General features: G+C 42.0%; 2 protein-coding genes across 6 annotated transcripts in view; one reads left to right on the forward strand and one right to left on the reverse strand.

The window, feature by feature from the left end:
* Positions 1 to 6073, forward strand: part of LOC109415725 (transport and Golgi organization protein 2) — a 118810-nt gene extending 112737 nt beyond the window's left edge. For all 5 annotated transcript variants that reach the window (XM_062859148.1, XM_062859149.1, XM_029868609.2 and 2 more), the window contains exon 3: positions 5682 to 6073. In XM_062859148.1, the coding sequence (XP_062715132.1) occupies positions 5682 to 5898 (217 nt within the window). In that variant the 3' untranslated portion in view covers positions 5899 to 6073. The remainder of the gene's footprint in view (positions 1 to 5681) is intronic.
* Positions 5947 to 25900, reverse strand: LOC109429484 (RRP12-like protein). The gene is made up of 7 exons (XM_019705441.3): positions 25292 to 25900; positions 22989 to 25177; positions 7755 to 7914; positions 7418 to 7690; positions 6913 to 7357; positions 6316 to 6853; positions 5947 to 6251 (listed from the first exon to the last, which is right to left on the reverse strand). The coding sequence occupies exons 1-7, from the start codon at positions 25772 to 25774 to the stop codon at positions 6137 to 6139; spliced, it is 4203 nt and encodes a 1400-aa protein (XP_019560986.3). The 5' UTR covers positions 25775 to 25900; the 3' UTR covers positions 5947 to 6136.
* Between the last annotated feature and the right edge of the window lie 2081 nt (positions 25901 to 27981).

Genomic DNA, 27981 nt, shown 5'->3' on the forward strand with positions numbered 1-27981 from the left:
AAAACAAAGCAAACGATCATGATGAAATGAAACGTCAGTCTTGTAAAGTATTTTGCACGAGTAAGTTGGATTACTCGTCGGGTGCATCCCGGGTGATAAGATCCGACCGATTGAATTGGATTGGAATTGCCATGGTGTCCTTCCGGACACGACACTCAGTAATAGTGGTTTTCATACTTCTTGTTTTGTCGACGACTACCTAACATTATTGTTAGATGGTATTTGCATCAGCACCCTGTTCGAAGCCGTAATGACCAATCGAATCAGTGAATCCGGGCAAAACCTTTATTGTTTTATTTTTCATGGAATGGCGAAATCGTGAGTATTCCACGATTCCACCTTTACGTCTTTTGTTCCGATTGCAATGTGACGGAACAGGTAAAAGAACATTGGAGTTATAAAAAAAAGACACTACACCGTCTTCAGCCAGAGGCTGCACAGACTGAACATTACATACACGAGACAACGGACAACACACATAACACCCAGTGGCCCAATGGAGAATTTTCCGTTTGACGAAAAGTTTTCCCCGACTGGAGCGGGAATCGAATCCGCACTCCGAGGCTTACGAAACGCCTAGACGACTGACGCCGCTAATCGCACGGCCACAAAGCCCCTTTATTCGAAGATTTCCTAACACGTTACATTATTGATATAAAATCACGATCACATGTTATTTATCATTCACATCTCTCCAAAAGTTTCTTCAAAGATTCTTCCAGAAAGATTTAGTGATGCCTCCAGAAGATCCATCAGGAATTCCTCAAGAAATTCTTCAGGGATGCCTCCAGGGTTGATTTTTTTTTCAGACGATCCCCCAGGAAGATCTCGATACCTTCAGAGTACCTTCAGAGAAAACTCCAGGAGTTCCTTAAGTAATTATTTCAGGAGGATTCAGGGATACATCCAGAAGATCCTTCAGGGATCCCTATAAGAGGTCCTCCAGGGATTATTCTGAAGGATTCCTTCTACAAGTTTCTTTAGGAACCAGTCCAGGAGCTTTCTCAGGGATCCTTCAGAAATTTCTCTTAAATTCCAAAAACGGATTTCTCCTGACGTTCTGTAGGGATCGCTCAATAAGGTTCTTCAGGAATTACTCTGGCAGTTTCATCACGTGTTCCTTCCAAATTCCTTCTAATATGCATTCTGGAATTTCTTCAAGAATCCCTCCTGAAATTCCTTCGGAGGTTCCTCTTGGAATTACTTCCGGGTACCTTATAAAACATTTTCAGAGATTCTTTCAGAACTGAAGTTGCTTCAGAAATCTCTTCATGAGTTCTAGGAGAATTCCGGGATTCCTATATAAGAGAGATTTCTCTTGGAATTACTTCGGGGTACCTTATCAAACATTTTCAGAGATTCTTTTAGAACTGAAGTTCCTTCAGAAGTCCCTCCAGGATTTCCGGGAATCCTATATAAGAGTTCATTCTAAGATTCCTTCACTGTTTAGTCAAATATCACCTACGGCTTATCAATATAGTCGAAGAGGATGTTTGTCGTTTTTGCAATGAGGAAACTGAGACCTCTGAACATTTGCTATGTGGCTGTATTGTGCTTTATAGCACAAGGCTAAAGTATTTTGACAAGGGATTTTTACAGCCCTCTGATATATGGTCGTTATCCCCTTGTAAGGTAATTCATTTTATACGATATATTATTCCCTGCTGGGAAAATACCGATAATCATGTGCAGAGGGTCTCTACTCATAGTGACCTATCGCCTTGAGATACGGTTAAACATTAAAGTGGGTGGTGTATCACAATAGATCAGAGAAATGGTCGCAGTGATAAGTAACCCTACAAAAAAAAAAAAAAAAAAAGATTCCTTCAGGATATCCTCCTTAGATTCTTCGAGAAGTTCCTTTAGGGATTCTTCCAGGAGTTCTTCCAGGGATTGCTCCTGAAGTTCTTTCCGATTGTAGATTGAGATTGAGATTATTACAGGAGGACTCACGGATGCCTCCAGGAGTTACATTCAGAAATTCCTTCAGCAGATCTTTAAGAGAATCATGTAGGAGTTATTTCAATAATTTTCTTAGGATTAGAATCAGACATACCTATCTCCAGGATATTCTTGAGGGATCTTTAATGGAGTTTCTACAAGAATTCCTGTAGGATATCCTTCTGGAATTCCTCCAGGAATTTCTTAGGTGGATACCTCCTGCAAATCCTTCCTGTACCCAGAAAGATTCCCTTTGAGAGTTTTCGCTGAAAATCCTTCGACAATTCCGCATGGAAATCCTTCGGTGATTCCTTCCGGAATTTCTTCGGGAATTAGCCCTGGAATTCCAACAGAGATTTCTCCTGAATTTCTTCGGGGATTCCTCTTGGATTTCTTTCGCAGATTGCTTCTCGATTTCCTTCGGGAATTCCTCTTGGAATATATGCAGAGATTCCTTCTAGAACCCCTCGGGAATTTCTCCTGGAATTCTTTCGGGGATTCCTCCTGGAATTCCTTCGCGGTTTCCTCCGTGAATTTATTTTGTGATTCCTCTTAGACTTCCTTCAGGAATTCATCATGAAATTCCTCCGGGGATTCCTCCTGGTTTTAATTTAGGGATTTCACCTGGAGTTCCTTCGAGGATTTCCACTGGAAATCTTTCGAGCATTCCTTTTGGAATTCCTTTGGAGATTCCTTTTGGAATTCCTTCGGAGATTCCTCCTAGAGTTCATTATTAAATTTCTCCTGGAATTCGTTCAGGAGATCCTTCGGGAATTCCATCGGGTATTACTTCTGGACTTCCTTCAGGGATTCCTCCTGAACTTCCTTAGGGGATTCCTCCTGGAAATAATTCGAAGATTTCTCCTAGGATTCCTTCGTGGATTCCTCCTAGGATTCCTTCGTGGATTCCTCCTAGAATTGATTCGTGGATTTCTCCTGGAATTCCCTTGGAGATTTCTCCTGGACTTACTATGGGGATTCCTCTTGGAATTCCTTCGGGGATTCCTCCTGGTTTTTATTTAGGGATTTCACCTGGAGTACCTTCGGGGATTCCCCCTGGAATTCTTTCGAAGATTCCTTTTGGAATCCCTTCGGAGATTCCTACTAGATTTCATTATTGAATTTTTCCTGGAATTCGTTTAGGAAATCCTCCGGGAATTCCATCGGGTATTCCTTCTGGACTTCTTTCAGGGATTCCCCCTGGACTTCCTTAGGGGATTGCTCCTGAAATTAATTCATAGATTCCTCCTAGAATTCCTTCGGAGATTTCTCCTAGGATTCCTTCGGAGATTGCTCCTGGAATTCCATTGGAGAGTTCTCCTTGAATTCTTTCTGCGATTCCTTCGCGGATACCTCCTATTGTTCTTTCGGGAATTTCTCCTGGAATTCCTTCGGCTTTCCTCTTGGAGTTCCTTTAGAGAATCCTTCTGTACTTTACTACTTCTGATTATTTTTTCAGAGATTCCGCCTGATATAACGTCGGGGTGTGGAGCGGACCTGGTGTGATGGTTAAAACACTTGACTATCACGCCGAGGACCTGGGATCGAATCCCACTCCCGACAAACTCGCAAAAATGTGAGTTCTTCCTTCGGAAGGGAAGTAAAGCGTGGGTCCCGAGATGAACTAGCCTAGGGCTAAAAATCTCGTTAATACAGATAAAAAAAAAAACGTCGGGGATACCTCTTGAAATTTCTACGGGAATTCCTCCTGGAATTTCTTCGGAGATACCTCCTGGATTTCCTTCGGAGTTTCCTCTTGCAATTCCTTTGGTGGGGATTCCTTCTCGAACTCCTTTGAACAATATTTCTAGAATTTTTTGAGAATAGCTCCTGGAGACTTCCTTCATGGATTCCTCCAAAAAATCATTCAGGGATTTCTCTTGATTTTCGTGGATTCCTCTGGGAATTCCACCGAGGTTTCCTTTGGAGATTACTCCTGAAATTCCTCATAGCATTCCTGCAGTTCCTTCGGGATTTCGGGATTGTATTTCTTCGGTGATTTCTCGTACAATTCCTTCGGAAAGTCCTCCTGGAATTAGGAGATTCTTCCTAGGGTTCTTTCGGGGATTCCTTCTTGAATTTCTTTGGAGATTCCTTCTGGATTTCCCAAGGGACTTTCTCTTCATGAAATTCCACCGGGGTTTTCTCTTGAAAAACCTTTGAGGATTCCGCTTGGAATGCCTTTGGTGATTTCTCTTCGAATTTTTTCGCCAATTCCACCTAGAATTCTCTCAGGGATTTCTCCTGGAATTCCTTCAGAGATTCCTCCGTGTACTCCTGATTTTATTTTCAGAGATTCCTCCTGATATACCGTCGGGGATTTCTTTTGAAATTTCTACGTGAATTCCTCCCGGAATTTCGTCGGAAATACCTCCTGGATTTCCTTCGGAGTTTCCTCTTGCAATTCCTTTGGTGGGGATTTCTTCTCGAACTTCTTTGAAAATTATTTCTGGAATTCCTTTGGGGATACCGCTTGGAGACTTCTTTCGTGGATTCCTCCTAAAAATCTTTCAGGGATTTCTCTTGATATTCCTTCGTGGATTTCTGTGGGAATTCCACCGAGGTTTCCTCCTGAAATTCCTTTGGCGATTCCTCTTAGAATACCTTTGGAGATTCCTCCTGAAATTCCTCATAGAATTCCTCCTCCAAGATTCCTCCTGTAATTCCTTCGGGATTTCGGGATTGAATTTCTTCGGTGATCCCTCCTAGAATTACTTCGGAAAGTTCTCCTGAAATTAGGGGATTCTTCCTAGAGTTTCTTCGGGGATTCCTTCTTGAATTTATTTGGGAATTGCTCCTGGATTTCCCAAGGGACTTCCTCTTGAAATTCCATCGGGGTTTTCTTTTGATCTTTAAACCTTAAAGGATTGCGCTTGGAATCTCTTTGGTGATTCCTCTTCGAATATCTTCGCCAATTCCTCCAAGAATTCTCTCAGGGATTTCTCCTGGAATTCATTCAGAGATTCCTCTGTGTATTTTTCGTTGATTCCTTCTAAAAATCCTTTGAGGATTTTTTTCGAATTCTCTTGAAAATTCCCACTGGAACTCTTTGAGGATTTCTTCTGAAAATTCTCTTTGGATTCTTGCTTAAATTTCTTTGGGATTCTGCTTGGATATTTTTCGTTGATTCTTCCTTAGAGGATTCCTTCTCGAACTTCTTTGGAAATTCGCGGAGGAATTCCTTCGGGGATTGCACTTGGAATTCCTTCGGGGATTCCTGCTGTAATTCCTTTGGTATTCCTGCTTGAATTCATTTGTGGAATCCTCCCCATTCCTTCGGAGATTTTTCCTAGATTTCATTCTAAAGTTTCTCGAAAATTCCAGACAGGGATTTCTTCAGAAGTTTCTGCAGGGATCCCTCTAAGAGATTTTCTTGAACCACCAGAGATTTCTGCAGAAGTTCCTTCAGGGTTTCATACAGCAGTTCCTGCAGAGATTAGTTCAGAATTTTCGTCATGGATTTCTCCAGGAGTTTCTCAATGACCTCCTGATCTCCTGGAATTCTTTCTAAGATTTCCCCTGAAATCATCAAACGTAATGGTTATGAAAAAAAAAACAACTAATTTCTTGCACTTATCGGCGGCTATGGGTATGCACTCGGTTTTCAGGACAAAGTTGTTCCTGCTCAAGTGGTCCTACAATTGTAATTTTGCTTGTAATATATGATATTTTAGTACTAGTCCCGAAATTACAATGAACAAGGAAATTTCAGAAAATATTATCCCTTTTCTCTTCCACAGACACTTTCCGGATAAAGAGTTGTCTCGTCGTGTACCGCAATTCACGGAAAAGCTGGCCAGCATCCACGTACGATTCCCGGAATCGGGCTACGGCAGCCGCACCCGAACCGTTATCCTGATCGACCACGAAAACCATATGGATTTCATCGAAGAAACAATGGTTACAGCCGATCCGGATGGCGAGTGGAAACGAACCCACATAGAGCGACAGTTTTAGAAGGGGATTCCACAAGGGCTTTCGGACCAACCAGGACCAACCTCGTCGTAAAGATAATATATAGAAACTGTTTTATTTACACTCGGAATCAGCATATTCCCGTTCTGACTTGACCCAACAAACTCTACTTCAATAGCCAGTAGATAGCAACGATTAAACTCAGTTACAACTTGAATCAACATGTGCTATGAGGATTGCCGAAAGAACTTCCCTTACCTTAGGCCGAAACCAGCGCATTCTACTTACGCTTGGAACCAGCTTTTTTCACCATTCGATTCTTCGCCCCGGCTGCCGCACCCTTCCGGGCTCCCTTGACAATACTCTTGAACTGACCGGCGTTCTTTGCTCGTTTTCTGGGAAAATAATCGCAAATGTGTTAGTTAGTAAATTTACCCGTGGTTTTCGAATTCAGCTTACCGTCTATTCAGCGAATTCCTGCTCAGTGGCACATAAGCATACGGTTCATGCTTGCCCTTCTTCAGCATATCGCCCTGTGCCTTCTTGGATTTGTACTCCGTTCCGGCGGAGGCGTAAGTCTTGGCGCTTTTGTTGGACTTGGTCGATTTGCTGCTGTATCCGGACTTGACCGACGCCGCCACCGGTCGATGGATACCCTTTCCACCGGCCACGTACCGACTGCTGGCACCGCTCATGCCCGACCGCATACTCATCGCTTCCATTGCCTTTCGCTTGCGAGACGAGGGTCCGTCGGCCTCGGCACCGGCTTCCTCCCCGCGCTCAGCATCCGAATCACTCTCCTCCTCGTCGTACACTCGCTTTTTGGCTTTGTCCTTATAACCGACATTCTCGTCCGGATCCTCGTCCGAATCGGAGTAGTCTTCAATGTCCTCGATGATTAACCGACCATCCGAAGCCGTCGCGAAGCCTCGATTGACATCCTTCTTCTTCTTGGGCTGCGATGTGCCCGGCTGAGAGTGATCCATCGGCTGAGATGCTGCAAGAGGAAATATTATTCAAAGATCATGTGGGATGTGATGTTGTTATCGAGCTCACTGGTAATCTTGCTGATCGCATCCAAATCCGCCAGATCCACAATGTTTTCCGGCGACTCCTTGATGTAGGTGTCCATCTTCTTCTTGGCCCTTTTTTCGTCCTCCACGCCCGAATCGGAGTCCGATTCCGAGTCCTCCAGAATGTCATCGATCGTTAGACTCTTCTTCTCCAAATGACCGGCCAAGCCGTCGTCCTCATCGTCATCTTCGTCATCCTGGCTGGCACCCTTTTTGTTCTTCTTCTGATCGGCCAGCTTGTTCCGTTTGGCCCGGGCCAATTCCTTGCGAATCTTCTTCAATCGCTTGTGGGTAACTTCATCGTTTCCGGGCACTAGTTTGACGATCTCCTCCGCTCCGAATCGCTTGCATAACCGCTTGAGAGTGTATCCCACCAGCAATCGACAGTGTCGCTTTGTATCCGGAACCATTTGAGAGAGGGCTTTTGTCTACAAATCGATTACGTAAAGTTACAAAAGATCTTCATCATAAACTTTCAAACAACTCACAATCAACGGCAGATCGTTGGTGACCAACGGCACCGGCAGGATCTTGATGTACAACAGCAGGAAGTTAATGGCGGCATCCACCTCGGAACGATTGTTGCCCACCATGATGGTCAGAACCTGTTCCAGCATGAAGCGGAGCGATTCCACCGTCATGGCACCGGTAAAGGTCTGCAGAACGTTCTTCAACACCCAGATGGTGTTCGTAACCAGAGTTGTATCGCCGACCAATCCGGCGATGATCAAATTCTCAAAGTCCTTGATTTTGCCCTCGATCTATGATGGAATAGATGAAAGATTAATGTGAAGACAGGTTAAAGTTCCCGACCCTATTACTTACATTGAACATGTTGCCGATCAGTTCGATCAGATCGTTCGAGAGGTTTTCGTGCTTGACGGCTTCCACCGAGTAGGAAGCGACCGCCTCCGGAACCGTCCGGGTAATGATCTTGTTGCTGAGCTTAACCTCCGGGTTCTTCTCGATGAGCAGTTTTAGACATCTGCGAAATGGAAAATTTAAGTGATATTACTAGAATGTTTGAAGACCTTCTTTAATACAGATGGATATTGCGCAGCTTATCGATACGGCGAAGCTACTCCATTTGTCATAAAGTCGTTAAGCATAATATCATTAGGCATAATGTATTTTGTCATAAAACCATTTAGTATAATCATAAGATAGGTATGCCTAATGACCATTTGGCTTATAGCCCATTTAGCAAAACGTGAAGAACAGCCTCAAGTAAGCCAAGTAGATAAGACTTTGGACCGGAAAATTTCTCGACTTCCTATGCATAAGGCACCCGGAAGATTTCTCGTAGGAGCCCTGGGGAAATTGTCGAAGGGTCTCCTGGTGAAATTCCTCGAGGAACTATCGGAGAACTCCTCGAGGAATTCGCATTGGTACTACTAGAGGAATTCTTGATAGAACTTCTCGAAGGATTGCCGAAAAACATCTAGAAGTCCCTGGAGGATCTCCCGGAGGAATTACAGGAAGTCCACCCGGTGGAGCTCCTAGAAAAGTTGTCAGTCAAACTCCTAGAGAAATTCCCGTTGTAAATCTTGGAATTTTGCTTCAAAAACTCCGGATGAATTTCCAGTGACGAATACCGGGAAATTCTTCGGAAGATCCTCCAGGCAGGAATCTCTTGAAGTTTTTCGGCAATTCTTCGAGTTCTATCGAGAATTCCTCTAGTAGTACTAATGCATAAATCTTCGGGAATTTCTCCAAGAGTTTCTCCAAGAATTTCTCCAGGGCTTTCTACGAGATCTCTTCAGAAGTTCCTTTGGGAAATTCTCCTGGGGTTCCTACGGGAATTGTTCCGGGAATTGCTTCAGGAATTCCTCCGGGAGTTGCTTCAGAAGTTCCTTCGGAAATTCCTTCAGGAGTTATTACGTGAATTGCTTTTGGAGTTCCTCCGGGAACTGCTCCAGAAGCTCCTTCGGTAATTGCTCTTGGAATACCTCCGGGAATTGCTCTATGAGTTCATCCGGGAATTGCTGCAGTGATTTCTCGGGAAAATGCCCCTGGAGTTCCTCCGGGAATACCTCCACAAGTACTAGAGATACATAGGGAATTCTCTAAGTGTTGACAGTAGGAATAACAGTATTAGTTCTACTAAGACTTTCTCCAGAAGTTTCATTGGAAATTTCCCTTGGAGTTCCACTGGGAGTTCCTCTGTAATTTCCACCTACAGAACAACCGAATTCTACAAAAGATAAACTACTAAAGTCATGTATCATGTAGAGCTTGTACAATGAGAGTATATCCCTTTCGTGCCGAACACATTTTTTTCAATTGTTTTTTCCTCAAAATATGTGATGTAAATAATTTTTATGATCGAGTTATTACTCTAACTTGTATTTCTGAGCCTCAGCTTTGATTGGAATTGTTTATAAAAAACGCCACGATAAGTTAAACAAAAAGTAAACAATCACCCTAGAAGTTGAACAAATTCTATCTGTCGTATTTTTATAAATATTTGTTTAATCCAGGTATGCAAAGATAAAAATCGATAGAAAAAGAATAGTTCTGCAAAACGGCGAAGAAAAAGTGGTGCTTTGTTGAAAAGCACAAGATTTCTGGGTGGTCAAAGTGAGACCAGCACAATTGTGCTGTTTCGTCCCCAAGGCGGTCCAAGTTCCATCGGTAATTGCCTATTCTTAGGCGTTTTATGGTATAGAATCTTGATTTTAATTATTAAATCAATACAGTGTTAGTTTGTAATTTCAACTCAAGAAACACGATATCAGCTTGTACGAGTTTTTAAGGAACTTTGAATACTTGGGTGAAAAATTTTACTCCATATTATCAAAATCATGAATTAGATTGGAACAGGGATTTGCTGTTCTTATTATCTTCTTTTTATATACTTCTATGATTTGAATACCCTGTCAAGCTGATCTCGTGTTCCTAGATTTAAAATTATACGTCTAAATTTCTACAAACTAACACTTTGCAGTGATTTAATAATTACAATAAATCTTCTGTACCAAAAAACGCCTAAAAGTAAGCAATTTTTAGCAATTACTTAGAGAACATCGACCGGCTTGAGGACATTGACCCCAAAAAGTGCATAGGTGGATAAAGTAGCCGTAGTAAAGAAAGTTTTATTCTAGAGGACGTTAAGTTTATAAGAGAAAATTTGAGATAATCATTTTTTTATGGTCCGTCATGAAAGGTATATTACAGGTGGGGAAGAAGAAGAGATGGCTATGCATTAGTAAGGAAAGAAAAATGTAAACACAAATAGTGACGTCACTATTTGACATAAGTTCTTATGGGAGTTCGCTTTGCTTGTATGTAGTAGTGACATATTTTGCACCAGACACGGATCTCACGCTCACGAAGTATCTTCTTCCCCACCTTTATTAGACTCTCATTGTAGCTTGTACGTTTTCAATCCTCCTACTGACCCTACAACGATTAAAGATCTTATTCCGGTAGCACTCTAATTTCACCCTCGAGAAAAGTGTAGCCACGGCGTCGGTGATCATTGAATCTGTAGGATCTGTAGTTTAACAGCGTGTCGATATGCTTTACTTCTTCGGCTTTTTCCTTCGGTTCGTAACACCACTATACAGCTCTGATAGGCTTCTCAGACGATGACTGGTCCAGTAGTTTTCTTGTCTACGCCCTCCATCAATGTCCGCAAACAGAGCAACTCTTGGCAAGCTTCAACTAAGGCCTAATTTGGGGTAACCGGAGTCCAATGATCTGGGGTCCATCCGTAGGTAAGTATTCACTTTGATCCTGCAGAAAATGTCGAATGGCCGAAGTTTTCTTCTTAGCTTGAAATGTATCTTCAGTGTCCTTTCTAGGTTTAATCACCGCATGACTTTATGATAATTGAATTTTATTGGCTTTTCTCGGTGAATTTTATACTACTTAAAGAAGGAGGGAGTAACGAAAGTTAAGAAACCCAAGTAACAATGAATGCTGAACAGTGAGAGTATTAGCTGAACAGTAGATGGTTAATAGTCTGGCTGAACACAATGACAGCTGAATATTGGTCTGAAGTATGGCTTATTCAACCTCTTTAACCAGCAACACATAGAAAACTGAATATCAAGTTGAATAGAATATTATTCATCTGGGTAACCAGCTCAACATACACCAACATGCAGAATTAATCATCTGTTGTTCAACCAATAATCAAATATCACAGCGCAACATTATTTTGTCTCAAGAGCAAACTTATGTGTCTCCGAAGGTTTTTGGGCCGCTGAATCTGAATCCGGGCTCAGATTTGCTCTAACACGTCACAATTTTGAGCTATACCTCAATTTATAGGGCAAAATATGCGATTTTGGGCTTTTTTGACTGCAAGCCATTAAGCATGGAAATATTTTTTGAGGCAATCAAAAGGTTAATTGGTCAATTAACATCTAAATTAACGACCCATGCAAAATATTTCGTTTTACCCAATCAAATTCGATAGATTTAAGCATTTTAAGTTAGTATGAAAACTTGCATGCAACTTTTGGAGGGTGACTTGTATGAGAAATATCGCACCTAACATAAATCGTTTAAAACTATCAAATTCGATTTGGTAAAACGAAATATTTTGCATCAGTCGTTAATTTAGATGTTAATTGACCAATTAACCTTTTGATTGTTTAAAAAAAAATATTTGCATGCTTAATGGCTTGCAGTCAAAAAAGCCCAAAATCGCATATTTTGCCCTATACATTGAGGTATAGCTCAAAATTGTGACGTGTTGGAGCAAATCTGAGCCCGGATTCGGATTCAGCGGCCCAAAATCTGCCAGAGACACATTAGTTTGCTCTTGAGACAGACCAAAAGTTAATTTTTGTTACGCTGTGTATTTTTTGACAGCTGACCCAAGCATGGTTTTCGTGAAGTCCACATCGTTTCTTCAGCCTCAATACAGACTTACACGGTAAAAAATCTACACTCTGATATGAACTGATTGGCACTTGAATTCGCACTACTGTCTAATCAGTTTGTTATCAATTCAATAACATTCGAAAAACAACATTCCATGCCTCTTCAATTTAAATGGAAATTCACTTCAATTCGTTGTTGACAATGTTTTGATTTCAAAACTAGAATTAAAAAAAAAGTGTTCACCACACCCAGATTCGATACCAGGACCTTGAGATTCATGGTCATCAGTTTCCCCACTACACTATATCTCATCTGTTAGAGAAATGCTTATCGAAGCGAAACACTTTCTACCACCTATATTTACTTTCATGTCCAAAACAGTCATTACCAAACCAATAGCTTTTCACTTTGAATCGTACTGCTTTATACAGTAGTGAGAATCGAAGTGATTTTCAGTTAATTTCTCCGGTGGGTTTGTTTTGGTTCTGAAATCAACACTGACAGCATTGTGATTTCAAAGGAAAAACATTGCTGATCATGTTGATTGGGATGTTGAAGAGTTAATGGATTTTTTCCTTACATCGAGCGTGCAGAATTTTTACCGTGTAGTTAACTTATGTTCTTGACTATTCAAACACAACAAGTAATGCTTTCATTTTCGAGGATATGTATACAATAGGGTGCCAATGAAAATCTACTTTTCGAATTTCAAAAACGGGTATTGCTCAAAAGTTTCGTCTCCTCAAAACAAGTCCCCATGCAAAATTTCAGTTCAATCGAACTTCGCTAAGTATTTATTAACCCAAAGCGGCCAAAGTTTGGCTGTTTTGAAACACGAAAAATATCCATGGGATGCATGAAAATTTCGAAATCGATTTTTTTTTATGCCAAATGCCTATGAGTGCATGAAACGTCGAGATATGGTATTATCTCAATTTTTTTAGAGGAAAATTTTTATACATGGGTATTTTTCGTGTTTCAGAACAGCCAAAATTTGACCCATCGCGAAAAGTCGTCAGTTTGACATGTTGGATTGTGCCTCCTTACGTGCAACGTATCTAAATACCAAGGTAATATACTCCAACTATTATTCATGTAGGGTGAGGCGGGGCAAGATGGGTCACCTAAGGATGCATCACCATAACTTTGTAAATACAAATCGTATTGGTTTGTATTCGTCCGCTACTCTTCAATACACTAGTTAGTTATGCTAAAAGTCGATAAAAAGATCATTAAACACAAAATATGATGTTAAACAAGCAGTTTTAAAAAGGGATCGTTTTTGCGCCGTGAAAAAAGGGCGGGGCAAGATGGGTCACCTTTTAGGTAATTCACATTTTCTCAACGAAAAACGTCAAAATAGGGTAGCGAACCACTTAGGCAGCGGCCGGTATTTTAGGCACTCTTCGCTGTAACTCAGTCAATTTAGGACCCATTGACTTGATATTTTGTACACTGCTAGATACTATACGTATCTCATCGCGATCCAAAAATTGTGTCAATTGGTTCAGAATTGGCTGAGTTATAGCTGAAAAGTGCTCAAAATAGGACCCCTGCCGAGATGGTTCCACTTCCCTATAAGATTTGTTCCACATTCATATATGCTCCATATCCATACTGAGTAAACAAGAGCTACTAGTAAACATTTTATGAATTTATTTGGAATATATTGGGTTTCTCATTAACGTTTTGACTTCTGTGATAATTTGAGAATCCACTGAATCATTGTTTAGAAGCGACATTTCACACTAATCAAACTTATTTTGTTTACCTGTTGTACATCCGACGCCCCTGTGATGAATTCAACCGAACTTGTTTATGCCAGCCACTGCGAAGTCGTGTGCGAAATTCGACTGTGATGATAATGAATTTCGGCCGAGTCTAAATGGGTGCAAATGTCGCAATAAAAAACTTTACGATTCGAGTGGTCCTCAGGCGACTTGAAAAACGATGTTTTCACTAAAAAATTATCATAATTTTATGTTATAATTTTAAGTGTTCATTCCGCTTGATTGAAGTCAGTTATGAGATAGTCTTGTAATAAAAAATAAATAATTTTTGAATGCTCCAAAAATACGTTCAAAATTGAAGGTGACCCATCTTGCCCCGCGGCCGTTTATATGGAGATTATATGGGATGTATCGCATAAGAAAAATGGCTAAAAACCATTTAATTTTTCATTTCCAATGAGAGTGAATAATTTTTCAATCAATGCCCCAAACTTTTGTATATTCATGCTGGTCATCTAACAAAATTATTAACATAATCAAAACATGAGTAATGCGCCCGAAAATGGCACTGACCCATCTTGCCCCGCGACCCATCTTGCCCCGCCCCACCCTATTAGTGAGAAAAGAAAAAAAGCAAAAAATAGTTATGAAATTTGTGCAGATTTGTATGGGCGCATCACTATTTAGCAAACTTTTATGAGAAATTAGGCTCTCACATCATAGAGGCAATTATTAAAAGGCATCTTACTAGATAAAAGGTGACTTCCATGCAATAAATCAGAAAATATCGCCATTTGAAAATCAATGACAACATTTTTTTAATTGGTTTTAAACATAGTTTTACAGCATTTAGAAACGTTCAAACTAATAAAACTTTACAAATTTTGCAGAAATAATGACATTCTAGAGTAAAATCACAAACTTTTCATAACTAACATAGATGTGTTAGTGGGTCTCGTTATTGACATTTGCGGGAATATCTTACCTTGGTATTTAGATATGTTGCCTTACGTGGAGCATACATTTATGCTCCAGTCAAAATATTCACCAACACAGTCGCGAAATTTGAATGTTTACTTGGATACGAGAGATATCGGTGCAAAACGCTCACATCACATTAGATCTCATAAAAGTGTTGATCATGAAAAAGCTGCATTATTTATAATTTTCAATTTGAGAGTGTCGATGTTTAGATAAAGTTCCTACAGAGAGTGATAATTGTTTGTTAAAAGTCACACAATACCTCTTTTTGTAAACTTTGTTCGTCGAAGTGCGTTTTTTCCTTATTTTCTCCCGCTGATGTATTGAGTGAATGTTGGTATTAGGTGCCGGCCAGAGTGGACGCGTCACGCGGCGCGACGCGGAAATTTGCACGCAGAGGAATAACAATCAATAATAAGGAGCTGTCAAATCGTATAGCAAAACCGCGTTGCAAAACCGCCGCAAAATCAGATCACCGTAGCACCCCCGTGTGAAAATCCAACCACCTGGTGGAAATGTTTCACGAAACACTGCGTTGTGCAATATCGTCAACAGAAGCTGCTAGCGTGAAACGTCAAACGCAAAGCATAACGACGCGCGCGCCTGTGGTTGTGAAAGCCACAACTATGAAGATTTAAAATAATCGTTAAAAGCGTGGTTGATGAAAATTTCGCAAGTGTTACGTCTGTTTGTCGGTGGAGATATTTTGACAGCGGTCAATGGAGATACCGTGACAATCGTTTTGATTTTATCCGCAGCACTCTTGGCAATCAGTCAGGCATCTCTTTGCTCTGGCTTCAATCGTGTTACTCGTTTTCATTCATCATGAGGCTATCCGAAGCAAAACAAGCGCACGCAAGCGTACATCGCAATCATATCATCGAAATCATCAATGCCGGATGGTCATTCTGGTACTGACTAAAAGCATGCTCAACATTTTCCAATGAATTACTCAGTACCAAACCATATTCACTACAGTATAGGTAACGTTTCTTTCTATTTTTTAGGCAAACTATGCAGAAAACTGTTATTAAGAACTTCTGAAGAAATTCAAATGAAATTTCAGGGTGTCCAATCAAATATGAAACTCTCAGGAGTTTTTTTTTTAATTGTTCATTAGATTTCATTTATCAGGGATTCCCATAGGAAATCCTTTAGAGATAAGTCTGAGAGTTCCTTCAGGGGTTCCTTCTGAAGTTCCTTAGGAATTAGTCCAAGAATTTCGCCTGATATTCCTTCAGGAATCCCTCTATAATTCCAACAAGGGATTTCTCCTGGCGATGTGTAGGGATCGCTCAAACAGATCCTTCAAGGATCATTCCAGGAGTTCCATCAAGTATGTCTACAGGAGTTCTTTTAGGAATTCCTCTAGGATTTCCTTCAGATATTCCTATAGATAGAAGTTCCTCCAGGGATTGATTCATGAGTTACTTCGAGGATCCATGTAGTATAGTACTTCTTTCAAGCATTGCTCCAGAAGTTCCTTTGGTGATCTCTCCAGGAGATCCTTAACCCGTTTCGGTCCTAGTTGGGAATTTTATTTCAAAAAATCACTGTGACTTCTTTTTCCAACTGATTTTTACGAAATTTTGTACGAAAATCGCGCTACATCTCTAGTTGTATGGAAAAATATTAAAATGGTATTTTGGTCCTTGGGGTCTGAGTTATTGAAGGGGTTATATGGGTCAAATCAGGTAAAAAATGGACCAACTTCCTTTTAACCACTGATTACTTGTAAAAAACACATGCAATATGATTGCAAACATGTTCAATTATCTTTTTATTATTACAGACGCATAGTTTGAGTAAATTGGGATTGTCTGGTTTTGGTTCCGGATGTTCCGGGTCGCGTTTGGGGTGCGTTCGGAGGACACTTCTCAAACGTTCGCTACACATGACATTTTTTCTCGCATAATTCTAAAAACAGGCTTGTCATGATTCATTCTTCATAATTTTGTATACTAAGTATATTGGAATATTCAAAGGTTTTTTTTTGACATAGTGGCCGCCATCCCGGATGTTCCGGGAACCTGGGACCATCCGGGGAAGTGGCCATTTTCCAAACAGTTATGAAACATGGCTTGAGACATATCAATCTTCATGTTTTTGCCAAACAAGTATGTTAGAGTAGAATTCAGAGGTTTTAAGACATATTGGCCGCCATCCCGGATGTTCCGGGATCCTGGAACCACCCGGGAAGTGGCCATTTTCCAAATTGTTATGAAACATGGATTGCGACACATCAATCTTCATAACTTTGCAAAACAAGTGTGCTAGAGTAGAATTCAGAAATTTTTGGACATATTGGCCACCATCCCGGATGTTCCGGGAACCTGGGACCATCCGGGGAAGTGGCCATTTTCCAAACAGTTATGATACATGGCTTGCGACATATCAATCTTCATGATTTTGCAAATGAAGTATGTTAGAGGAGAATTTAGAGGTTTTTGGACATATTGGCCACAATTCCGTATGTTCCGGGAACCTGGAACCACCCGAGGAAGTGGCCATTTCTCAAATAGTTATGAAACAAGGCTTGCGACATATCAATCTTCATGATTTTGCAAAACAAGTATGGCAGAGGAGAATTTAGAGGTTTTTGGACATATTGGCCACCATTCCGAATGTTCCGGGAACCTGGAACCACCTGGGGAAGAGGCCATTTTCCAAACAATTATGAAACAAGGCATGCGACATATCAATCTTCATGATTTTGCAAAACAAGTATGTAAGAGTGGAGTTCAGAAATTTGTGGACATCTTAGCAACCATATCTGGATGTTCCGGGAAAATGTCCACTTCCTTGGATGGCTGCAAGTTCCCAGATCATTCGGAGTATTATCCAATATGTTCACAACCATCTGGATTCTCCTCTAACCCACCTAATTTACAAAATCATGAATATCAATCTTCGCAAGCCATGTTGCATAATTTATTGGGGCATGGTCACTTCCCCGGGTGGTCCACGGTTACCAGAATATTCAAGATGGTAGCCAATATGTCCAAACCCGCTGAATTCTACTCTAACATACTTCATTTGCAAAATCATGAAGATTGATATGTCGCAAGCCATGTATCATATTTGTTTGGAAAATGGCCACTTCCCCAGGTGGTTCCAGGTTCCCGGAACATCCGGAATTGTGGCCAATATGTCCAAAAATATCCGAATACTACTCTAATATACTTGTTTTGCCAAATCATGAAGACTGATATGTCGCAAGCCGTGTTGCATAACTGTTTCATAACAATGTGGGAAATGGCCACTTCCCCGGGTGGTTCCAGGTTCCCGGAACATCCGGGATAGCGGCCAATATGTTCAACAATCTCTGAAATCTACTCTAACTTACTTGTTTTGCCAAATCATGAAGATTGATATGCCGCAAGCCTTGTTTCATAAATGTTTGGGAAATAGCCACTTCCCCGGGTGGTTCCAGGTTCCCGGAACATCCGGGATCGTAGCCAATACATCCAAAAACCTCTAAATTCTCCTCTAATATACTTGTTTTGCAAAATCATGAAGATTGATATGTTGCAAGCCATGTTTCATAGTTGTTTGGAAAATGGTCACTTCCCCAGGTGGTTCCAAGTTCCCGGAACATCCGTAATTGTGACCAATATGTCCAAAAACCTATGAAGTCTCCTCTAACATACTTGTTTTGCAAAATCATGAAGATTGATATGTCGCAAGCCATGTTTCATAACAATTTAAAAAATGGCCACTTCCCCGAGTGGTTCCAGGTTCCCGGAAGATCCGGATTTGTGGCCAATATGCCCAAAAATGTCTAAATTCTCCTCTAACACACCTGTTTTGCAAAATTATGAAGATTGATATGTCGCAATCCATGTTTCATAACAATTTGGAAAATGGCCACTTCCCGGGTGATTCCAGGTTCCCGGAACATCCGGAGCTGTGGCCAATATGCCCAAAAACGTCTATATTCTCCTCTAACATACTTGTTTTGCAAAATTATGAAGATTGATATGTCGCAAGCCATGTTTCATAACTGTTTTGAAAATGTCCACTTCCCCGGGTGGTCCCAGGTTCCCGGAACATCCGGGATGGCGGCCAATATGTCAAAAAAAACCTTCGAATATTCCTTCAATATACTTAGTATACAACATTATGAAGAATGAATCATGACAAGCCTGTTTTTAGAATTATGCGAGAAAAAATGTCATGTGTAGGGAACGTTTGAGAAGTGTCCTCCGAACGCACCCCAAACGCGACCCGGAACATCCGGAACCAAAACCAGACAACCCCAATTTACTCAAACTATGCGTCTGTAATAATGAAAAGATAATTGAACATGTTTGCAATCATATTGCATGTGTTTTTTACAAGTAATCAGTGGTTAAAAGGAAGTTGGTCCATTTTTTACCTGATTTGACCCATATAACCCCTTCAATAACTCAGACCCCAAGGACCAAAATACCATTTTAATATTTTTCCATACTACTAGAGATGTAGCGCAATCTTCGTACAAAATTTCGTAAAAATCGGTTGGAAAATGAAGTCACAGTAATTTTTTGAAATTAAATTCCCAACTAGGACCGAAACGGGTTAAGGGATCTCCCTAATAGTTCCAGGAGGATTCAGGGAAGCCTACCGGTGTTCATTGGGAATTCTTTCAGAAGTTCGCTAAGCTATTTCAACAGAAGTTCACTTAGGTATCCTTCCAGAAGTCCCTTCCGAGATTCTTTCAGAAGGATTCATAGTTGCATCCTGAAAATCCATCTAGAATTCCGTGAGAAGTTCCTTCAGGAATTCTTGCAGAATACCTTTTGAAATAAGTAGTTCCTGTAGGGATTCCTTCCGAAGATCCTACAGGAGTTCTTACAGAAATTACAGTTTCTCCAGAGATTTCTCCAGAAGTTAAAGGGATTCATGAAGATGTTTTTTTCAGGTATTCTTCCTGAATTGCTTCAGAGGTTCCTCCAGAAGTTCCTACAGAGATCCAATGGTACCTCCAGGAGAATTCACGAATTCTCCCAGAAGTTTTTTTTTAGGGATCGCTACAGAGGTCCATTCAAGGAATAGTACAAGAGTTCCTTCTAAGATTACTCCAGGATATCCGTAGAGGATTCCTAGAGAAGTTCTGCCAGCGATCGCTCATCAGTAGGTCGGCTCTAGAGGCACGTTTTCCTCAATTTGGGAAATTTGTGCGAGGGATCGCTCATGTTTTTTTTTAGATAATTTTCCAGGACTCACAGATGCCTCCAGGAATTACATCAGAGATTTCTCCAGAAATTCATTCAGAAATTCCTACAGGAGTTCCTTTAGGGAACCTTGTAGGTGTTCCTTCAACTATTTTCTTGGGATAGTAATCTGGCATATCTCTAGGATATGCAGGGTACTCCCAAGGAGTTTCTACAAGGATTCCTTAAGGATTTTTTTTCCGAATTCCTCCTGATCCTTCGGGGATTCAAACTGAAAATCATTCGGAGATATGTACCGAAATTTCTTCGGGGATTCCTGCAGGGATTTCTCCAGTAATTTCTTCGGGGATTCCTCCAAGAATTTCTTCGGAGATTCCTCCTAGAATTCCTTCGGGACTTTATCCTGGAAACTCGAGGACTCCTCTTGAAACTCCTTCGGGGATTCTTCCATGTATTTCCTTCGAGGATCCCTCCTGAAATTCTTTCGGGGATTTCTCCTGGAATTCTTTTGGTGATTAGTTCTAGAATTCCTTCGGAGATTCCTGCTGAATTTCCTTCAGGGATTCCTCCTGAAATTTCTTCGGTATTTCCTTCTTGATTTGCTTCAATGATTTCACCTAGAATTCCTTCGGGGATGTTTCCTGGAATTCCTTCGGAGACTCCTCCTAGAATTTCTTCTGGAATTTCACCTGGAATTCCTTCAGGGATTTATCCTGAAATTTCTTTGGGGTTCCCTTTTGGAATTTATTCGGTTATTCCTCCTAAAATTCTTTCGGGAATTTCTCTTGAATTTATTTTTGAAGATTCCTGCTGAAATTTCTTTGAAGATTACTGCTGGAATTGTTCGCTCTCGAAGCGAAGTCCCTGTATGCTTCATTTCATCCCTGCGTCGACGCCGCCACCAACGGCACACGATTCGAGAACATTCCTGCATCATACGTGGAGAAGAGACGCCAAGAACATGCCATAACATGTTCGATTCTGGGCACCAACCAATGCGAGAGAGGCTCGCGCTGATTGGTGGATGGTGGTATCATATATAAGTCAGGGGTAGAAGATCCTACCCTTTACGCCTACCCAAACATGCCCACCTGCGCGCCATCTACGGTTGGTTCTAATTTGTAAACATCTTTTGTTTAATGGTTTTATAAACATCAACAGTAGCATAAACATCAGTGTTTTTCTCTCGATTTTGATGCTTATGATCAGGGTTTTCGGTAATTATCGAAGTTTCTTGAATCATAGTGTTAAATTATTCTCACATTGGAGAAAAATAATCTCTCAGGGAGTTTTCAATTTTCAGCCGATTTTCACACTTCAAACAAAACAACAACAAAAACAAACTGGAGTAGAGGCTAATATTTCATAATGGTGAAAACAAAATACTGATTTTTTCGGAATGAAATTTTTCAATCTAATATGCTGATTATAACATTCTTTATGTTTGAATCACATGCTGACTTGATTTTAGCATGATAAAACTGTATTAAAATCAGTTTTGTAATCGAAAATTTAACTTTTCTTGTTTGGCAGTTACGTCTTTTTACTGGTTCTAAAACATGATAGAGGGTAGGCGCAATTTGTTCCCAGTTGACAGTCAGCTTCTACCCCTGATATAAGTAGTGGCATTTGCTCGATGAGGATCAGTCTTTGTAAAGTAGTGAAGGAATAAACATCGTTGAAAATTACATCCCAAGCGTTTTCACTTGGACAGCCGAACAATCAGCCTTTTACAAGGCTTCCACTGCAGTGGACTGAGAGTTATTCCGAAACCCCGTCGTCGAGCTATCGTCTGCAGCTTTGTTCCTGCGGCCATCTTCAGTGGGAAGAGCCGGTCATCCTCCGTCCAGTGTCCGTGATCGGACAGGAATTTCTTTTGGTTTTGTGCTGGAATTCTTTCGGGGTTTCCTCATGGAATTCCTGCGGGAATTCCTGCTTGAAATAATTCAAAGGTCCCTCAAAGAATTCTTACGAGGACTCCTCTTGGAACTTCTGCGGGGGTTCCTCCTAAAATGCCTTCGGGGATTTCTCCTAAAATTCTTCCGGGGATTCCTCTTGAAATTCTACTAGGGGTTCCTCATTTGTACCTCCTAGAAATCCCTTGGGGATTCCTTTTTGAATTCCTTTGGAAATTCCCGCTTGAATTCTTGTGGGGATTTCTCCTGGAATTCCTTCGGGGATTTCTTCTGGAATTCCTTCTGGATTTTTTTCTGGAATTCTGGAGTTCTGGAAAAAAGACAATTACCTCGTCTTCTACAGACTGTCGACATTTGACGAGAAATTTCCCCCGACTGGAGCGGGAATCAAACCAAAACTCTAAGGCTTACGAGACACCTGAAGCTCCTGCAATTCTTTCGGGATTTTTCCTTGAGTTTCTTTCGGGATTTCTCCTGAACTTCTTTCGGGGATTCGTCCTGAAATTCCTTCGGGGTTTAAACCTGGAATTCTTTAGGTGATTCTTCTTCCACTGACGGCGTGACGCCGATGACGTCGCCGCCGAGCAAAATATAGTCGGTGCACAGGTCTACTCGAAACACGAGTCGCCATTTTTCTCTTCCAGCTTCATTTCTAGCCCTGAGGATGTGTCTCCTAGCTCAGAGACAATCGCGGAGAGTACTGATCGTTGCAATCCGCCTGTACGCTGGCGGTCTGCGTTGCTAGGCTTAATTTTACTCGGCATTGTTACGTCACATGCCGCTTCTATTAGTTCCCCTGCATCAAGGTATGCACAATCGCATCATAACGACACAAACTTCTTTGTCGAAGTCTTTTGTCTTCCACTTGCGTTCGCATGTCCGCGTTCTGCTCATCTAAGTGGAGGCTCGCCGGCCAACGGTGTACAAGATCGCCTGCTAATCAGAGTGGAAGTACTCCTCACTTCCAGTTCATGTCTTCCGTGAGCGATAGAGTGCAGAACGTAACATTATGAATTCACGGATTCATTCTCTGCGGGCAAATGTGTCTTACATCCCCACCCCCCTTGCATTGGTATTTGAGCTATCCCATTCTACGGCCCAAGTTTTATTAGGAACGTGGAGCCAGAAGAAAATAATAAGCCTATTTCAGAAGAACGATTATTATGATACGATCCTCAGTTATGCCAAATGACCCTTCAGTTCATATAACAGTTCATAGACCATTATGCCAAATGGTTTAACACCAAACTACTTTATGCCAAATGACCTCATACCAAACAACTTTACACAATGGCTTCCCCCGACAAAAACAAAGATACTCTTTTCCATAGGATGGAAAAGAAGTTTTCATCACAAAGGGAGCCTGGACTGAACGAAGCATGGTGATTGCTGATCTACCCCCTGTAAAACCTCCACAAAATAATTCAACTTGATACTTACGCCAACCGCGGTGCCTGAATGCCATCGAATGTGGCGTGCAGCGTTCCAAGCAGCAGCTTCTCGATGTTCCCACGCTTCGCCGCGACAAACTCCACACATCCGGCGTTATCGGAAGCCAGCACCTCCTTCAGCAGTTTGAACGCCTTCTTCATCTGACGGCGCACGTTTGCGTTTGTTTTGGCGACGGTTTCTTGCGATTTATCCCGCTTCAGGATCACGCTAATGTACCGCTGGTAGATGTCGTCAAGTTTCTCGGACGATTGGTAGAGCGACAGTTGTTCAACCACGTCAAACAGCATGTCGTAGATGAATGTTCCCGGTGCCTTGGTGGTCAGTTCGTTCAGGGCAACGGTGTGCATCTCTTCCAGGACCGACTGCGGTGTGACGGTGAGGAAGGCTTTGATGGTTTCGAAGGCCGCCTGGCGGACTTCGTTCTCGTAGCTGCCTTTCGGTTTGGTCGTGTAGATGTTGAACAGGCGAGGCAGGAAGTTCTTGGCGAACTTGCCGACTTCGGCTTTGTCGGCGTCGGTTTCCAGGTGAGGGATGAGTTCCTTGAGGCCATCTAGGATTGGGGATCGGAGGTCCGGGTTTTCGTTGAGCACGGTTCCGAGGGTTTTGGCGATCAGGCGGAAGTTCTGGATGTCTTTGGGTCGACGACAGAAGCCAGGGAAGAGGCCCCACAGTTGGCAGCAGAGCAGTTCGAAGATGTGAGCTTGTTGTTTGTTGTCGGACTCCTTGAACTTGTTCCAGAGGACGTAGCATTGATAGGCTAGCTTCAGGATGACGTTGTTGAAGATCTCAAGGCGGGACTGGTTGAGGCCTTCTCGAAGCAGTGGAAGGACCCATGTACGATCGAGATCGATCTTGCCGGATGCTTCAGCCAGGGGGATACACTCCAAGACAAGGCCGGTGTCCATGGATCCGATCGCTTGAAGGACGGCGTGTTCAATCTGGATTCTGGTGGATGACTGAGGATCATAACGATTTCCGAGGGTCTTGAGAGCTGGAGCAAGAACAGGTCCAAAGTGTTTTCCGGCGAGGTCGAAAGCAATGGCCAGAATGATCAGAACTTGATTCGAGGCATGACCGAAAGGAGAGGAAGTCAACACTTCACTGATTGATTTAAGAACCTTCTCGAGCGAGACACGGTGCTTCTCGACTTCTTCATCGTCGCAGCACGGTTGGATGCACTCGTAGAGGATATCCTTCAGAGCATTGGAAGCAGCCGATACCACTTCCATCTTGTCCGATCCCCAGAAGTCCTGAGTGCAAACATCGACCAACCGAGGCAGAGCACTGCTGCACATGGTTAAGTTGAATTTTCCCAGGAACAAGTGACCCTCCTTCAGCACCGTCAGCCAGGCGATCGTTTGCTTGGAGTCGGATTTGTCCGGACGGTAATCGTACAAGGCCGCAATCAGCTTCCCGGCCAGCACCGGCGTAAGATTCTCGGTCTTTGATGCAAACAGCGAATGGAACGTCTGGAAACAGTTGGTCCTGATCAGCACATTCGTAGCGGTCATAATGGACAGCAAGCTTTCCGCAACCAGCTTGATATCGTCCTTGGAGAATCCTGGCAAAGCATTGTGCAGCAATCCCAAGGTATGCAAGACCAGCGTTTGATTGTTTCCGACATTTTCCGGCCGGAACTGCCCCACGCAAAATTTGGCCACCCGCCCACCAACCGGATGGCACTTGACCAGCGGCTTTGGAGATTCTCCATCTTCCATCTTCTGATCGTCCTCTTCCCCTTCTTTGTTCTCTATCTTCGGCGGAAGCATGAAGCAACTGCCATGGATAATCGCAACCACGGCATGTTGCGCCGCCTTTCGCACCTTCGGTTTGGTGTGGATCACAAAGGCCAGAAGAGCGTCGAAAAACTTCAACGTCGACGACAGTTTCCACTGGGAATATTCCTGCGCCCTCATCAGCACCGACAAACACCCGATGATGCTGCGGACCATATTCTGGTTGTCAGAATCGGCGTAGCGCTCCAGCAGGCCCAGCAGCGATTGTCCCGTTTCGGAGAACTTTTTCCTCAGCACCGCTTCCGGAACGGACTTGATGCCCATCGAGAGCAACGAGACGGCCGCAACTGTGTCGCTATCCTCCTTTGTGGCATCGATAGTTTCCATCAGCGCCAGGAAGTACTCCGTGCTGCTCTGAGATCCACCTCTTTCCTTAATCACCTGAAATATTAGAGGAAAATAAACAAAGATGTTCAGTCCGTGCAGGGATGGTGTGGATTGTCTTCAGTTCTCCTTTGAAACCGAATTGTGTTATTTAAAATTACATTAACCTACCTCAGTGAGCGCCGCCAAAATGGCCAACATGTCCTTCTGAACCTGCGAGTCGGCCCGGAAGTTGTTCAACAGCTTCTTAAAACTCATATTACTGCAAGCGCTGAAATTCGACGCGAACGTTTGAAACGTCTTGAACGTCCCACCGCCCAGGGCCGATTCCGTCATCCCATCCCCGTCCATGCCGTCCTGCATACTAAACGACCGAATGCTTGCCGCAATGTCGTTCACCGTCGGATCCGCCTTCTTGCCGGCGCCACTGTACGACTGAATGGCTTCGTGTTTCATCACGGCCTCCAATGTGAGCTTGCTGGCCGGTGACCCATCCGGCTGCACCGGCGGAGCCAAGCTCAGATTTGCCTGGAAGAAACGGCTCTTAGCCTTCGCGCGATGTTTACTCGTTTCGGGATTGGAGGTCGAGGCTTGCCCGCGGGACCACCGCTTGCCTCCCACTTTCTTCTTCAACTTTGAACGGAATTTGCTCATTTTCACTGCACTGTAATAAGTATTTTTATTGAATTTTCACGAAATTTTTCACTGCAACAATGAAAATTAACACACGCGGCGCACGACGAACTGGATTGATGGCAGCCGAAAAAGAAACAAAACAAACGTGCTCTCCGGTTTGAAAACTGTCAATCATCGAGCGTTACGATTATGAGGAAGGGCGATATGCAGTAGACTGAAAATTCACTTGATTTCGAGCAGTTCTGATTTTTTTCTATTTGTTTTTCAAGGGAATGGGGCCGTTCGGTGTAGTACTAGATTTGTAGTAATGAGCTGAATTTTAGTATGGTGAGAAGGTCAGTTCTCTATTTCTGTAATGAAATGGTGCAAAAAGCGTGGGTATTATGTTTGCTTGCCTTATTTGATGCTGATTGAGCAAAACTTTGAATAACTATGTTGTTTATATTGCAAGAAATGGAGAAAACAACAACACTGTTGCCCAAAGTTTTGCTCAAACAGCATCAAATTAGGCAAGGAATCATAATACCCACGCTTTTTGCGCCATTTCACTGCAGAAACGGAGAATTGACCTTCTCACCATACTAAAATTCAGCTCATTACTACAAATCTAGTACTTCACCGATCTGGGGTCTGTCCAAAATACCTGAATTCCCCTTACTCAGATTTAATGATGAGATGACGGAAAATTTTTGGAATCATTCGCTAAATAAGATTACTCTGCACGGGCAGCACTCATTTCCTCACTGGAAATATCCTTATTTAAGGGTAGTACGCACCTGATAAGTACTGTGGAAAAGGATAGGACAAGAAACTGTCAAGAAATGATTTCGTTGTCAAAATTTCTTGAGCGGTCCGCAGCTGAAAAGAAATGAAAATTGTGTAACGCTCGTAACGCCTGCCGGGCAAATCAAATGGAGCTGTCACTTTTCGTTGCGGAAAAATATTCCGTTCAATAGGCTCCTAAAGTCCTATCGGGATTCTTGTTTTAAACCACAATATATGGTTCAAGAGTACATATTTACTCAATTTTTGACGTTTTTATTAACCGTAGTTGAAAATACACGCTAGTTCGAGAATACCCATTAAATGGGTCTCAAGTACCCATTTTTTGCATCAGTACTGAGCTGTCAAGTAATGGGTATTTTACAAGCTTCAAATAATGGGTATTTTTTCCACATTACGAAGTACAACCGGCCAACCTTACAATGGGTAAATTATACGCATGTACAAGTTTGACGAATAACGCCGCCATTTTCAGAATCGTCTTTTGCTCATCTTCAAAAAGTTTTTGTTGAGTTTTGGAGTTTGCATAAAAAATGTATTTTTGGTCCAGGAAAATCCGATAACTGCTTGATCCATGTGGTTTGCTACAGCAACGATGAAATTTGATGGTGAACGGACGACTTCAAAGGCAGACCGATCTCCCGGCAGCTGAAAGGTAAGTTTCTGATCATTTTTTTGCAGCGCAATCCAATCATCCCAAAAGAGTATCTTTTTCTAAAGCTTATTTTTTAACTTTTAGGATAGGACAAAGCAACAACATAGCAAGCAGCTAGTCAAAAAGCCATCCCTCACGCAAAAAAATATTCCCGTTAGATGTACGTGAATCGTCACTTGAATTGAAATTTGCTTTCCTTATTCCTGATTTATCTGATTCCGATAAAAGCCTCTAATTGACTCGTGATCTCTACGTGATATTCCAATCCGAGTCATATATGTGTATATCCATGGTACGTGATTTGTCACATAGCACTTCAGTGTATGTGACTTTCCAGTGTGAAAAAAAATTACATGGCTTCGGACACCCTTGCAGACTTTGAATTTCTTCGTGTTTTGCTGGAGATTTTTAATAGTAAGTAACTAACATTAATCGTAAAAGCACATTCAAAAGAACAGTATCATTTTTCAGTATCATTTGGCATCCGATTGGTTATGAAGCGAAAGTTCCAGCGGAAAAATAAAGGGTATGCTCACCGTCGGTCTCACTGAATCAACTGCATGGTTCGCAGTTGGAGAAAAACAATACCGTGACGATTGGTAAAGTGTATCTATATCATTATTATTGAAAAGTGTTTGATTAAGCTAAATACGTAGATTAAAAATGATAAATAAATGAAGAATTAAAGCAAATAATATCATGGAAATGTATTTAAATTATATCCGCAAAATCCAATGTAATGTACTCAAGTTTCACGTAATATTCATCTGACGCTGTATACATATAA

This window comes from Aedes albopictus, chromosome 3 (genome assembly GCF_035046485.1).
Source record: "Aedes albopictus strain Foshan chromosome 3, AalbF5, whole genome shotgun sequence".
Classification (NCBI taxonomy): Eukaryota; Metazoa; Arthropoda; class Insecta; order Diptera; family Culicidae; genus Aedes; species Aedes albopictus.